The sequence below is a fragment of the Arachis hypogaea genome, chromosome 12 (genome assembly GCF_003086295.3).
Source record: "Arachis hypogaea cultivar Tifrunner chromosome 12, arahy.Tifrunner.gnm2.J5K5, whole genome shotgun sequence".
NCBI lineage: Eukaryota > Viridiplantae > Streptophyta > Magnoliopsida > Fabales > Fabaceae > Arachis > Arachis hypogaea.
Window position 1 is genome coordinate 95,496,877 of NC_092047.1, and position 16,003 is coordinate 95,512,879.

At 31.4% G+C, this 16,003-nt stretch overlaps 2 protein-coding genes across 2 annotated transcripts; both read left to right on the forward strand.

Annotated features, from left to right (window-relative positions):
- Positions 1-9,917: 9,917 nt before the first annotated feature.
- On the forward strand, positions 9,918-10,982 carry LOC112730287 (uncharacterized mitochondrial protein AtMg00810-like). The gene has a single exon (XM_025780380.1). It carries the CDS (start codon positions 9,918-9,920, stop codon positions 10,980-10,982), a length of 1,065 nt encoding a protein of 354 aa, XP_025636165.1.
- A 3,414-nt stretch (positions 10,983-14,396) lies between these two features.
- Positions 14,397-15,717, forward strand: LOC112729344 (transcription factor MYB3R-5). The gene is made up of 4 exons (XM_025779585.3): positions 14,397-14,584; positions 14,819-14,870; positions 15,143-15,200; positions 15,390-15,717. The coding sequence occupies exons 1-4, from the start codon at positions 14,538-14,540 to the stop codon at positions 15,485-15,487; spliced, it is 255 nt and encodes an 84-aa protein (XP_025635370.1). The 5' UTR covers positions 14,397-14,537; the 3' UTR covers positions 15,488-15,717.
- The last annotated feature ends 286 nt before the right edge of the window (positions 15,718-16,003 follow it).

Below are 16,003 nucleotides of genomic sequence, written 5' to 3' on the forward strand. Positions count from 1 at the left end.
AGAGGGTCAAGGTATTTATAAGTGTAGATGTAGAGTCAATAACCATCTTTTAGAGTAGTTCCATCTTTGATAGTGGATAACTGTTCACTTTTGTTAGGGAGATTGTTGAGATCTCCTTTCTAGATTACTAGGAGATATCTTAGGAGTTAGTTACTTATTTAGATAAGTACGGCTATACCCTTATCGTCATGTTCGACTTTATATGGTCGGATAAATAATAATGAAGATCTGAATATTGATATATGTAGAGTGTTGATTGGGCTTTACTCATTTTAGGTCTAATAATTAAGTTGTGGGTCAGAATATGAACAATTACAATTAATTTAAAATTTTGTTTTGAATACAAAAAATTAATTATTAAATTAGTTATTATATATTTATGTATATTTATATTATTTTATATATCTTTTTTCATAAAATAATTAATTATTAGAATAATTAAATGTTTATAAGAAAATAATTAAATTTATTATAATATAATAATAAAATTTGTTACATCAGTATAATTTATTTTTTTCCGTAAACATTGCTTATGGGTATCTCTTATTACATCTAGCCTTAGAAGAGTATACAAGTTTTTATTGATACATCGAAAAAAACCATTTGTAACATTGTAACTAATTAATGGATTATTTCCAAATTATTATTAGTAGTTTAAAAGAAACAACTAATTGGTAATTTGTACGATAGTTAAACATTTTTATTAGCGGTAGATGAGATAACTTGTGAGCTATGACTTATGCGAATATATGAGAAATGATATTAATTAAATTATTTTTATTGTCTTTAATATTTTGGTTAATTTTAGCTAAATATGTGAAAATATTTTAAGAATATTTCATTAAGTTTAAATCAAAAGGGATGGGTTGCAATTTTGGTTCAAGGATTAGGATAAATTGTACTGTATTCTCTAAATAAAATAATTATCGTTTGACCAATTTTAGGCTTATTTTTATGAACTATATGCTATATGAATAATAAAAATAGCTACTATTAAGTTATTATTGTATATTGTTAAAAATATAATTATTTATGTACTTTTTTTTATTATTTTAAATTTAAAAAAAAAATAATTTTATGCTATAATATTAAAAATTTTTTAAAGAAAGAAAAATATATAAGACAAATAAAAATAAAAAAAATTCTATACAAAAGATCCACAAAATTTAAAAGAGACTTTTGTACGAAGAAACATATTAAAAATATAACTATTTATATATTTTTTTTATAGAATTTTTTAATAAATAATTTAATTATTTTAATTATCAAAATAAATAATTTGTAGCGTATTTACCAATTTACACAATATTTACTTATCTCGTTTACACTGTAAACGAGATATGTGTGTTTATATCTCGTTTACACAATAAACAAGATATATATATTTATAAATAATTAAATATAATTTTTTAAATAATAAAAATATTAATAATTTAAATTGAACCAAACTCTTAAAAATAGAATGTTTCAAATAATAGGAAAGATAGACAATTTTAAATAATAAGAAAGATAAACAGTCCATTTTAAATAATAGAAATAATAGACTTTCTATTTAAAATAAATACGTTAACACATTTACTTTGAAAACACATAAATACATCTTTTTTCTAACTACCCATTATAAACTATGGAAGTAAAAGTAAGTAAATGGAAGAAGCAAATGTATTAATAATGGGTAGTTAGAAAAAAGGTGTAATTACGTGCTTTCAAAATAAACGTGTTAACGTGCTTATTTTAAATGGACGTTCATCTTTGCTATTATTTAAAATGGATTGTTTATCTTTTCTATTATTTGAAATATTTTATTTTTAATAGTTTGGTCCAATTTAAATTATTAATATTTTTTATTATTTTTAAAATTATATTTAATTATTATTATCTCGTTTACAATGTAAACGAAATAAATAAATATTGTATAAATTAATAAATATGTTACAAATTATTTATTTTGGTAATTAAAATAATTAAATTATTTATTTAGAAAAAATACTTTTTTCATATCAATTTAATCTTTTAAAAGTAGTAGTTTTATTATATATAAAAAAATATATTTATAATTTTTTAAAAAAGTTTAATCGTTATTTGTTCCAAGGTGATTACTAGAACAGTTGATGGAGATTGAGCTTGACAAGATGGTGGTCCAAAGCTCCCGAAGTGCTTCTAAGATAGCGGTTGGGAAACTTCCAAAAAACTTTAATGTCGAGAGAAAATACAAGGAACCAATTTATACTTTTTAATTCGAAAATTTCTTATTTTTTGGAGGGTTTAGTTTTTAGGTTTATAATTTAAGATTTAGAGTTATATGTATTTTAGTAGAATGTATCTAATTTGGATTAAAAAGTTACTAAAGGGATATTATAAATGAAGAAGAGCTGTTAAATACCGTGTATGATGGTATTTGCAGTACGAATTGATTTGATTTTGATAAATTTAGTTTGGGCTCCTGCAAATAGGTCCAGAATAAAGTGGCATGAAATCGACTTGAAAAAGACAAATATAAAAAGGTGTATTATATGGTGTAAAAATGAAATTGTTTCTACATGTATAGAAGAATAGTTATTAATGTATTAGTAGTTTACGCTGATAGCTCTTAGATGGAGAAGAATTAACTAGAGTATACAATTGTTGATTTATTTGACCCACAAAAAAAAAGAGAATGTGTGATATTGTATCTGTGCCATAGAGACAACTTATTAGGTTTTTTTATTTTAATAAATTGAATAAATATTTTATTTATTAAAATAAATAATTTAAAAAATTATTACCACGTAGACGAGATATATGTATTTATAAATATAAAAATATATTTTATAAAAATAATAAAAAATATTAATAATTTAAATTAGACCAAACTCTTAAAAATAGAATATTTCAATTAATATGGAAGGTGGACAATCTTAACCGTACTATTTCCATCCACTGACGTTTTTTATTAGAATTTACACTAAATCAATTCAAATAATAACAAGACGGGATTCGAACCCCCAATACTTGCTTAAGCAAACTAGTGAGCTAACTACTAGACCAAGTTCATTAATTAGTTAGTTAAAACCGCCTATTTCTTATGTTATTTTGAAACTGCTCATCTTTTCTAATATTTTATTTTTAAGAGTTTGATTTAATTTAAATTATTAATATTTTTTATTATTTTCAAAAATTATATTTTTATATTTACAAATACACATATCTCGTTTACACTATAAACAAGATAATTTTTTATGTATCTCGTTTACAGTGAGGAGATATATGAAAATTGAAAAAATACACATATCTCGATACGCGTAAAATTATCTCGTTTACAGTATAAACAAGATAAGAAATGCTGATATATTTTCCTAATAATTTTTAAAATTATTTATTTCAGAAAATAAAATATTTATTTAATTTATTAAAATAAAAAATTCCCACATATTATTTGATTTATTATTAATAAATATGTATATCACTAATCAAATTAGAATTAAGTCTATTAGATGAAAAAAAATTTTAAAAAAATATTTTTTTAATATTAACCAAAATATTTTTCATAAAATTTAAAAAAGAAAAAAATTTAGAGACTAACTTACTTTCACTTTTAAAATTATTACTATTAAAAACAAAAAAATGTATAATTTAAGTAATAGATAATTACTATTCATTTACCGTGGTTAACAAATTTAATTTGTTTTTATAATTATATGTCTTAAATATATTACTAATTATTTTTATATTTTTAATATTTTACATATTTTAATTTATAAATTGAATTGATAATTTACAATTATTAAAGGTATCCCATTTTTTTAGAAGAAAATATTTAACTAGAAGATAATATTTTTATATTTAATAATTTAAGCCAATAAGGTTGCACCTCTATCCACCCTCTTTTTTAACCATGCATGCGAGTAAGGAATAGAAAGCGGGGAGAAGGTCCTCTTTCCTTAGAGACCTGGTAGGTGATGTCTAGAAGAACTTAGTTCAAATATTTAAATATTTTCTTCTAAAAAAATGGGATACCTTTAATAATAGTAAATATTTTCTTCTAAAAAAATATTAAATATAAAAATATCAATTCAATTTATAAATTAAAAAAACATGTAAAATATTAAAAATATAAAAATAATTAGTAATATATTTAGGACATATAATTATAAAAACAAATTAAATTTGTTAACCACGGTAAATGAAATAGTAATTACTTATTACTTAAATTATACATTCTTTCATTTTTAATAGTAATAATTTTAAGAGTGAAAGTAAGTTAGTTTCCAGATTTTTTTTTTTTAAATTCTATGAAAAATATTTTGGTTAATATTAAAAAAAATATTTTTTTTAAATTTTTTTCATCTAATGGACTTAATTCTAATTTGATTAGTGATACACATATTTATTAACAATAAATCAAATAATATGTGAGAATTTTTTATTTTAATAAATTAAATAAATATTTTATTTTTTGAAATAAATAATTTTAAAAATTATTAGGAAAATACATCAGCATCTCTTATCTTATTTATACTGTAAACGATATAATTTTACCCATATCGAGATATGTGTATTTTTTCAATTTTCATATATCTCCTTATTGTAAACGAGATACATAAAAAATTATCTCGTTTATAGTGTAAACGAGATATGTGTATTTGTAAATATAAAAATATAATTTTTGAAAATAATAAAAAATATTAATAATTTAAATTAAATCAAACTCTTAAAAATAAAATATTAGAAAAGATGAGCAGTTTCAAAATAACAGAAGAAATAGGCGGTTTTAACTAACTAATTAATGAACTTGGTCTAGTGGTTAGCTCACTAGTTTGCTTAAGCAAGTGTTGGGGGTTCGAATCCCGCCTTGTTATTATTTGAATTGATTTAGTGTAAATTCTAATAAAAAACGTCAGTGGATGGAAGTAGTACGGTTAAGATCGTCCACCTTCCATATTAATTGAAATGTTCTATTTTTAAGAGTTTGGTCTAATTTAAATTATTAATATTTTTTATTATTTTTATAAAATATATTTTTATATTTATAAATACATATATCTCGTCTACATGGTAATAATTTTTTAAATTATTTATTTTAATAAATAAATATTTATTCAATTTATTAAAATAAAAAAACCTAATAAGTTGTCTCTATGGCACAGATACAATGTCACACACTCTCTTTCTTTTTGTGGGTCAAATGAATCAACAATTGTGTACTCTAATTAATTCTTCTCCATCCAAAAACCATCAGCGTGAACTACTAATGCATTGACATCTATCCTTCTACACATGTAGAAACAATTTCATTTCTACACCATAGAATGCACCATATAAAAATTGCATATATTGAGCGAGATACCGCTTTAAAGATGCTTCCTACTTAATAGGGGTGTGCATGGCCTGGTCCGGTCCGAAGATCCGGTCTGGTCTCGAACATTTTAAGGGCTAATTTTGTGTGATTTTATCGGGTCTATGGTTGGGTAAAGGCATGGTTCTGAAAACCGAACCGGACTGGCCGGTTCAACCAGAAAAATGGAGAACCGGTCACCTAGCCGGTCCGGGTAAGGTCAGAAACCTCCTGACAAAAAACCAGTAAAAAAATCGGTCGAACCGACGGTTAATCAGTGAACCGGGAGAACCGTATGATTTTTTGGCGGTTTTTTGGTTTGAAATCTGAGAGGCTAAACGACGTCGTTTTGCCAAATTTTTAAAAAAAAAAAAAAGAAAGGAGAAAACGGCAAAACGCATAACCCTAATAATCACAATCAGTTTCCAGTTTCCAGAAACCATTCACCCACCAAGCTCCAGATTCTAGAAATCACCCAAGCAAGCAGTTCACCCACAGCCATCCACAGCAGCGACAACGTTGAGAGCCGCAACCACCACCGCATCCTGCTTCTCGCCGAGCCCGCCTCCTCATTCGCCGTCGCCGAACGTCGCCGATACCGCGTCCTCACTCGCCGCCGGTAAGACTCTGTTCTTGATTTATTTGCTGCCTTTTGAGTTCTGATTATGATTTATGAGTGATGGAGTTGTTCAGTTAACAAGTCTGAAGCAACAACCAAAAAGGCCAATCAACAGGGGTGATGAGAGAGTTGAGTTAGCCAAGTGAAGTTAGCTAGTGCTGTTAGTAAACACAATTAGTTAGGCATTACTGTTAGAGTTAGCTTTTGTAATTGCAGCACGTGTTAGAAGTTAGTTATGACAGCTGGATTTACCCTTGTATATATAGTTAAGTCTCAAGCCAAAATGCTGAGCCAGAAGATTCACAGTTAACAAAACCAAATCAATACAGATTCAGTTTTTCTCTTCTTCTCTCTGCTTTCTCTGTTTCTGCACTCTCAATCTTCCCTCTCCCTTTCCTCTTCTTCTTGATTGAGTCTGGTACCTCTACATGGTATCAGAGCTCAGATCTGTTATCACAATGGCAGAAGAAAACCTAGTAACCGAGCATTCAACAAATTTGTCGCATGCAGCTCCAAATTTCACCTCCTCACCGATTTTCATGAAACTTGATGATGATAACTTCCTACAATGGAAAGATCAAGCTGAGTCTACAATTGAAGGCAACGATCTGCTTCACCACATTACAGGTGAAAGAATACCGACAAGATTCGATGGATCTGGAAGAGTAACTCAAGAATTTGCAGCTTGGAAGAGGCAAGATGCTCTATTGAAGTCCTGGCTTCTTGCTTCAATGACAAAGCCGTTTACAACTCGCATGGTGGGATGCATCTACTCGTACGAAATTTGGAAAAGGTTAGAAGACCACTTCTCCTCTCAAATTAGAGCTAAGATAATGCAGCTGAAAAACAAGTTGAGTACAATTAAAATAGGCAGTTCTGTTAATGAGTATGTGTTAGCGATTAAAGGAACAATTGACGCCTTGGCCTCAGTAGGAGAACCTATGCGGGAAAGTGATTATGTCAATGCCATCTTGAATGGTTTAACTGAGGAATACAGCACAGTTATCACGTCAGTGGTAGCAAGACCAGTAAGTATCACAGTTGGAGAACTAGAGGCACTCTTATTGACTCATGAAAGTATGCTGGAAAGGTTCAGAAAGTCAGACTCATTCATACAAGCAAATGTGGCCGAAGGTGGAGGATATTCCCAAGGCTACAACACAAGAGGAGGATTCAGAAATGACTATAGAGGCAGAGGGGGCAGATCAGCCAGAGGAACTCATGGAAGCAGCAATAATTTCAGATATGACAGGGGCTATTATAACGGACAAGGACAGTTCAGGTCCAACAATCACAACTACAGGTCTGATAGGAGTGACCACAATTACAAATCTGATGCTCAATTCCATGATGATGTGAGGTTTGGCAACGGTTCAAGATTTGGGAATGGCTATGATCCCAGGTTCACTAATGCTGAAGAATCAAGATTTGTGAGAGAAAGACCAGTTTGCCAAGTTTGTTATAAACTTGGACATACAGCAAAGACGTGTTGGTATAGGTATGAGAGAAATGACAGTCCGAGAGGTCAAGGTGACAGGATAAGCTCCCAGCCACTCCAAGAACCACAAGCAAATTTGAGCAACGTACTGAACACACCAGCAACATTGCAAGACCAGAATTGGTATCCAGACTCAGGTGCAACGCACCACATGACTGCTGATCAACAAAACCTGATGCAAAAGGAGAATTATGAAGGGACAGACCAGGTGGTTGTAGGAAACGGATCAGGTTTGCACATTAACCTTGTTGGAAAATCTTATTTTAAAACTGATTTGAGTAATAAAGAGTTTTTGCTACACAAGTTACTTCATGTCCCTGACATCACCAAAAACTTACTCAGTGTATATCGATTCTGCTGCGATAACAATGTTTACTTTGAATTCCACTCTAATGGCTGTTGTGTAAAATCTCAGGGAACTAGAGAGGTTGTCATACATGAAAAAGTTGAAAGAGGGATGTACAAATTTCTGAACTTCACCCCATCAAATAAGACAGCTGCCTTTATCTCAGCTGTGTCCACACCTAATCCCTTTCTTCTATGGCATAATCGATTGGGTCATGCCTCTAATAATGTCGTCTCTTCTGTTTTGAAATCATGTAATATTGTTGCTCATTCAAATAATAAAAATCTGTGTGATTCTTGTTGCATTGGCAAATCTCATGCTCTTCCTTATCCTCCTTCAACTACTGCCTATACTGCTCCTTTACAGCTAGTTTATTCAGATATTTGGGGTCCTGCACCCATTCCTGACTTGAATGAAAATTTTTACTTTGTCAATTTTGTTGATGCTTACAGCAAATTTACTTGGTTATATCTTATTAAAACTCGCTCTCAACTCAAATCTGTTTTCAAGTATTTCCAACAAATGGTTGAACTGCAATTAAACTCTACAATCAAAATATTTCAATCTGACAATGCGGCTGAATATGTGAGCCTAGCTAAAGATTTACAGGTGCAAGGGATCATGCACAGGTTCTCCTGTCCACACGAACATCAGCAGAATGGCAGTGCAGAGAGGAAACATAGGCATGTTGTGGAGAAAGCCTTAGCTATCCTGGCTGGAGCTGGCATGCCAATGCAGTATTGGGGGGAGGCCTTTGTCATGGCAATACACCTAATAAACAGGTTGCCTACTCCAGTCTTGAAAGATCAGTCACCCTTTGAGAAACTATTTGGAAAGAAGTGTGACTACTCCAGGTTGAAAACCTTTGGCTGTTTATGCTTTCCGCATTTGCGACCCTACAACAGACACAAACTTGAGTTTAGATCAGCAGCCTGTGTGTTTTTAGGCTACAGTGCAGTTCACAAGGGCTACAGATGCCTTACTCCACAAGGCAAAATAATTGTTTCCAGCAATGTAATTTTTGATGAGTCTCAATTTCCCTTCAAAACTGGAACCTTCATATCCTCCCCTAACCCAGAAAAAGCTCCATCCCATATTCATTTGTCTCCAACCATTCCACTTATCAAAAGATGTCCAACCCAGCTCCCACAACCTTCCTTGTCAAATACCTCAAACCAACTCAATCAGTCACAAACATCAGCAGCTATACAGCCTCAATTATCCTCACACTCTTTACCTACACAAGCAGCCTCAGCAACACCCTCTATCTCTAATACCTCTAGTCATTCTGCTTCCACCTTCCCTGCACCCTCAGCTCCCTCTAACACACCAATCCCAGTCCCTATTTCTGACCTAGAAGTTGTATCTGACAATCATCCAGATCTTCAAACCCTACCTCTAAACACTCACCCAATGATCACAAGGAGTAAAAATGGGGTGTTCAAACCCAAAGCTCTCCTAGCTGCTATTGAACCTAGGACAGTAAAAGATGCCTTGTCTCACCCAGCCTGGAAGGCTGCTATGGATGCAGAGTATGATGCTCTAATGAAAAACCACACATGGAAGTTAGTCACTTTACCTGAAAGCAGAGAAGCTGTTGGGAGTAAATGGGTGTTTCGAGCCAAGTACAATGCAGATGGCTCCCTGCAAAAATACAAAGCTCGATTGGTAGCTCAGGGCTTTTCTCAAAGGCCTGGCTTTGACTTCACTGAGACCTACAGCCCTGTGGTAAAGCCTACCTCAATCAGAATTGTGCTCACACTAGCTCTATCCAAAAGCTGGAAAATTAGGCAACTTGATGTAAATAATGCCTTTCTGCATGGTGACTTGGCCGAGGATGTCTACATGAAACAGCCAAAGGGATATGAAGTTGGTGATGGCAGCTTAGTATGCAAGCTCACAAAGGCTCTCTATGGCTTAAAGCAGGCACCAAGGGCCTGGTATCACAAGCTGTCCACAGCCTTGCAACACTTGGGGTTTAATGCCACAAAATCTGATGTCTCTGTCTTCATCAATCTTAGGCATAACTCAGTGGTAATTGTATTGGTATATGTAGATGATATACTCATCACAGGGGGACTCTGATGAAGCAGTTTCTCAAGTAATTCAGCAGTTGAACAATCGGTTTGCACTAAAGGACATGGGTGAACTGCATTATTTTCTAGGTGTTCAAGTCACTAAAACTGCTAGGGGTGGTCTAATACTCTCACAAGAGAAGTATGTCAGAGACCTACTCAAGAAGGCGGATATGGAAAATTGCAAACCATGTCAGACTCCTTTGCCTTCTTCAGTAAAGTTCTCTGCATTTGGTGGTTCAGTATTCAAAAACCCAAAGCTATACAGGTCAGTGGTGGGTAGCCTGCAGTACCTAACCATCACTCGACCAGAATTAGCCTATAGTGTTGGCAAGGTGTCTCAGTTCATGCAAACACCTTTAGATGAGCATTGGAAGCTAGTAAAAAGGATGCTTAGATATGTAAGTGGTACAGCAAGTTTTGGGTTACACTTGCATAAAACTACCATTCACAACATTAGAGCATACAGTGACTCTGATTGGGGAGGAGATCCGGATGACAGAAAATCCACTGGAGGCTTCTGTGTTTTTCTTGGAGAAAATCTAATTTCCTGGAGCTCAAAGAAGCAAGGTGCTGTTGCCAGGTCCAGCACTGAAGCTGAATATAGAGCTATGGCTGATCTTGTGGCTGAATTAATCTGGATTAAGGGTCTCATGATTGAGCTTCGTGCCAAACTCTCAACACCCCCTTCAATGTTCTGTGATAATCTAAGTGCTGTATTGCTTGCTGCCAATCCAATTCTGCACTCAAAGTCTAAGCACTTTGAAACTGATTTGCAATTTGTTCGAGACTATGTGGCTAAACAGGTGGTTCAAGTTAGTCATGTCCCTGGTACAATACAACTAGCTGATGTGTTGACAAAGTCCTTGCCAAGTGCTACGTTTCTAGAATTCAGATCTAAGCTAATGGTGGAAGACTTGAAGAAGCTCAATGTTGCTGGACTCAATCAAGAAGAGTCAAGGGAGGAAGCAGTCAAGGAGCATCCTGAAAACTCAAAAAGGAATAATGAAGCAACAGCAGAGAGACCAATCAGTAGGGGTCATGATGGAGTTGTTCAGTTAACAAGTCTGAAGCAACAACCAAAAAGGCCAATCAGCAGGGGTGATGAGAGAGTTGAGTTAGCCAAGTAAAGTTAGCTAGTGCTGTTAGTAAACACAATTAGTTAGGCATTACTGTTAGAGTTAGCTTTTGTAATTGCAGCACGTGTTAGAAGTTAGTTATGACAGCTGGATTTACCCTTGTATATATAGTTAAGTCTCAAGCCAAAATGCTGAGCCAGAAGATTCACAGTTAACAAAACCAAATCAATACAGATTCAGTTTTTCTCTCCTTCTCTCTGCTTTCTCTGTTTCTGCACTCTCAATCTTCCCTCTCCCTTTCCTCTTCTTCTTGATTGAGTCTGGTACCTCTACAATGAGCTCGCTTGCTTCTGAGGTTCTATGCTTGAATTTGTTTGCGATTTTGCTGCCTTCTGATTTTTGTTTTTTTTTTTTACTGATTTCGATTTATTTGCTGCCTTCTTGATTTTGATTTTCTGATCTCACCTCCTTCTGAATCTGAGGTTCTGTGGTTGATTTTCTGATCTCGCCTCCTTCATCAGTGAATTTATTTTATATTGCTTCATGATTTTTGTTTGCTGCTTCTGATTTTTGTTTGCTGCTTCATGATTTTTATTTTTGATTTATTTGCTGAGGTTATTTGTTCATCAGTGAATTTGTTTTTGATTGCTTCATGATTTTTGTTTGCTGCTTCTGATTTTTGTTTGCTGCTTCATGAATTTGATTTTCTGAGTGTTTACTGGCTTCATTATTTGTTTGTTTGCTGGCTTCATGATTCTGAGGTTATTTGTTCATAAATTTGTTTGCTGGCTTCATGAATTTGTTTGCTGCTTCATGAAATCCTCTGAGACTGCTAATTACAAGGTGATAATACTCATTCACATTGCATTCAAATTCTCCTTTTGTCTGGTTTACTAATCACTTATGATACTGTTTAAAACAGAGAGCTACTGAACTAGAAGACATCATAAGTAGGAAAAATTCGACGATCTCAAAATTAAAGAAGGATTTGGTGGTTCTAGAACAAAAGGTATGATACAAGATATTGTCATTTTGAGATGATAATGAATAAGGACACACATAATTTTTTTAAGAAGTGGCCACATAACTGGTTTTTTTTTTCACTATTGAGTGTAGGTTATGCAGCTTACTAGAGAACGCCGAGCCTCCTTCACTGCCTTTTATTTAATATTTAATTAAACCGGTTGAACTCCGATTGAACTTTGGTCGAACCAGTGAACCATTGAACCAGTGACCTCACTGGTTTATTGACCGGTCCGGTTCTCGCAACCTTGGGTAAAGGTCTCAAAAATAGATCCGATCATTATTTTGGGTCGAGTCCGAGCCATAGTTCAGGTCACCCGAACTCGGTTCGGTGGTCTGGTCATCATACACAATTAATATTTTGTGTTATTAGTGATGGATGATGGATATTCTTATATAGAATTTAAGTATTGTAAATCTTAATATTTTGTGTTATTAGTTATTATAAGACTATAAGTTAATGTTTTATGTTTAAAATGTATAAGATTTTAGACTAATGCATAATATTGTGTTATTTGTATTGATTTAAATATTTGGTGTTATTAGACAATATTAGTATTGATTATGGTTATCCTTTAATTTCAAAGAAGAGTTGCTTCTTATTATATTTTTCTAAGTGAATTTTACCATGTCAAATAGTAGTTGGAGTCTTGGAAATTTGGATATTTTCACATGGTAGCTTCTAAAAAGGTATCAAGGTAATATAATGTTAACGGTCTGATTTTTACCCAGTTTTTACCCGATATAATCGTGATCCGAAAATGTATAGATTTCATCGGGTTTAGGATCGAATTTGGGTCTAATAAATAGGATCGATATATATTTCGAGACAAATCTAAATCACATCAAATTCAGTTTCACCCAACCCATGCACACCTCTACTACCTAAGATGATATACCTTTTGCTCCAATATTTACGTTACTTAAACCAATATTTTCGCTTCTGCTTCATCCACCATTAATCACTCTTGATTTGATTACTTTTTGTCTGAGACCAATCAAACCGCATTGAATTTAATTGGATTAGTTTTGTTTGTTTTTTTTTAGTTTTAAAATTATAAGAAAACTAAACCATCTTAGTCATATTTAGTGTAATAAAAATTAAATTTGTATAATATTCTTTTCAGCCAATAGTATACCATAAAATACTAAATTATTTAAAAGTATAAAATTCAATATCATTATCTTCAATCATACAACATGATTTGTAAGATAATTCAAAATTTAACAAAATTAATTTCATATTTTAAACACAATGAATCAAAAATAAAAATGAAAAATTTGTTCTTGATCATTTCTAATAGGGTTTGAGACTAAGAGACATATATGTGATACGTTAAAGCTTATAATGAGATTTATGATAAAATTATAATAACAAGAATAGAATAAAAATTATACTTTTAATTTGATTTCTTTCTATTTGTGTTGTAGAACTGATAATTGAACCAATCCAATTAAAAACAATAAATTTTAAATTTCAAATTTTTAGTATTTAATTTTCATTTTGTTTTCTTTGGTTTATCGATTTAGTTTGGTTTAGTTCAATTTTAAATATTTCTAAATGTGTATTTTGGTATTTCTCCAAGATCGTGGAAATATTTTCCAAAATGGTGCAATGGTTGAATCCTATTTGTTGCATAGGATCCTTTACTAGAGAGAGTTGGCATAATTATTGTGTAACTTAAACCTATAGAATTTTTTTTAAATTTAAATTAATCTAATTCGAAGTATAATTTAATCTAAAATATTTTATGTACTTTTTTTTAGTATTAATTGTTTAAAAATATCATTCATTCTAATTTTTTTATCAACTTTTTTAATTACTAATTACACGCTAAAAATTTAGATTATTGATATTATTTTAATTATATTTTTTTTTATAATAATACACATATATTATTTATACTAGTAAACAAGATATGTATTTTTTTTCAAACTCCAAATATTTGATTTGCAAATGAGATAGGTGCAAAGAAAAATTTGGCTATACATACTAACTCATCTTGTTTAATAAAATTTAATTTAAATTATCAAAACTAAAAGATTTTAATTTTGATATGTTAACCGTGTAAAATATTTCACATAATATAATTATAACCGTTTTTTTAAATGATCATTTTTTTTTACCAAAGATAGGAAATTCGAACTGGTAACCTCTTAGATAAGTATGGAGAGACTATGTCATTTGATCTATAATTTATTAGCCTCTTAAATAATCATTTACGTGGTTAATATAAAAGATAATTATTTTTATTAATGTGATATTATATGATTAAATGCTAGTGTAAAATAATTTTACACAATCCATCAAAATTAAATTCAAACTAAAAAGGGTTAATTCATTACGAATAATCAATAAATCCATAATCCCTAGAAATTACTAAAAACGGGTTTACCATTTAAGACGGGCAAAAACAAAACGGAAGACGCAAGTATCTGTAATTGAATTTTAATTTAAAAGTTGAATTTTGAAATCAAAACTTCTGTTTTTGTTCAACGGGCAACAAGGAGTTTTCGAAACTGCTCCTTCTTTTTCTTTTTTTGTTCTCTCTTTCTTTCCGTCAATCTCTTGCGAGCTCCACTATGTCCCAAGGGATAGGTAGCCAGGCATCGGCTTCATCCCCTCATCGGTATTCATGTGCTTTTTTTCATTGCTTTTTGTCAATCAATGATATTGTACCTTGATAACGGTGTCGTTTTGTGTCGATATATGGTGTGCCTGCTTGATTTTGCTTAATGTTTGCATTTAGCAATAGCAGCTGATTTTTTGTTCTTGCTACGGATATCTGCTTTGTTCCATTTTGGATCTTTCTTGTGATCTTCAATAATTAATTTTCACCGCTTGAATATTGTGTTACACACAGGAGAACCACCGGTCCTGTAAGGCGAGCAAATGGTGGTTGGACAGCAGAGGAGGTTAGTAATTGCACTTGGAGATAGTTGTTGTTATTTTTATTTATTGTCTTTAATGTTTTGGTGATACATATTCTTACTGTTTTAAGAAGTTGATTAATAGTGAATTCATATTAGTTGATTTAGTGCTTCTTAGTATACATCTTTATATGCTAAAAATGCCAATGTATTTATTGTTCTGTAACATTTCAAATTGAGACCAAGATATTTTCTTGTCATTTTTACCACTTGACTTTTCATGTAATCACAACATAGTGCTCTTCAAACTCCTGCAGGATGAGACATTAAGAAATGCTGTTGCAGCCTTTAAGGGAAAGAGTTGGAAAAAAATAGGTATTTAGATTTAATGATATGGTAGTAAACAATATTTGTTTCCAATTTGTTCTGTGAAGGAGAATTATTATGAAGTTGAACCACAGGAATTTGTCTATGCGAATCATAAGAAATAATATTTTCTGTACCACTTGCTTACTGAAAGAATTATGCTCAATTTCATGACACCAATTTAAAATGTGAATGCAGCCGAGTTTTTCCCTGATAGATCAGATGTTCAATGTCTGCACAGATGGCAAAAAGTTCTTAGTCCAGAACTTGTTAAAGCACCTTGGACTAGGGAGTGACGCAACATTGCTAATGTTTCATTTTGGAATTCCAAGAATTTTTCATGGAAAAAAAAGTATGGAATGTACTGGTTTCAATATTTGTAAGTTGGGATTGAATTTTAAGACGGGTAAGGAAAGGGTTTTAGAAAATAAATTTTTTTTCCTTCAATCTTTTTTGGATAGGGATGATGTCATTTTTTTAATAATTTAGAGATTTGAACAGTAAAATCTACAATTATTTTCCTTCAGTTATCTTCTCTAATCTATTATTAAATGCCTTCATTTTTCTTATTTAAATTTTTTTAACCTTTCTTCAACCATAGCACATCCTTGCACTCATGATATAAAGAGAAGCATGGTACGATGAATACTTTATTATTTGTATTTTAATTGCTGAATTTAGTGTTCTCTCTATTTCATAAGTAAAGATCCAACTCGATTTTTATTTATTTTCTTTATTTATTTTCACCAAGGTTCTTTTATCCCAAAAAAAATAGAATTTCGACTTTTAACCTTTTTATTTTAGAATAATAC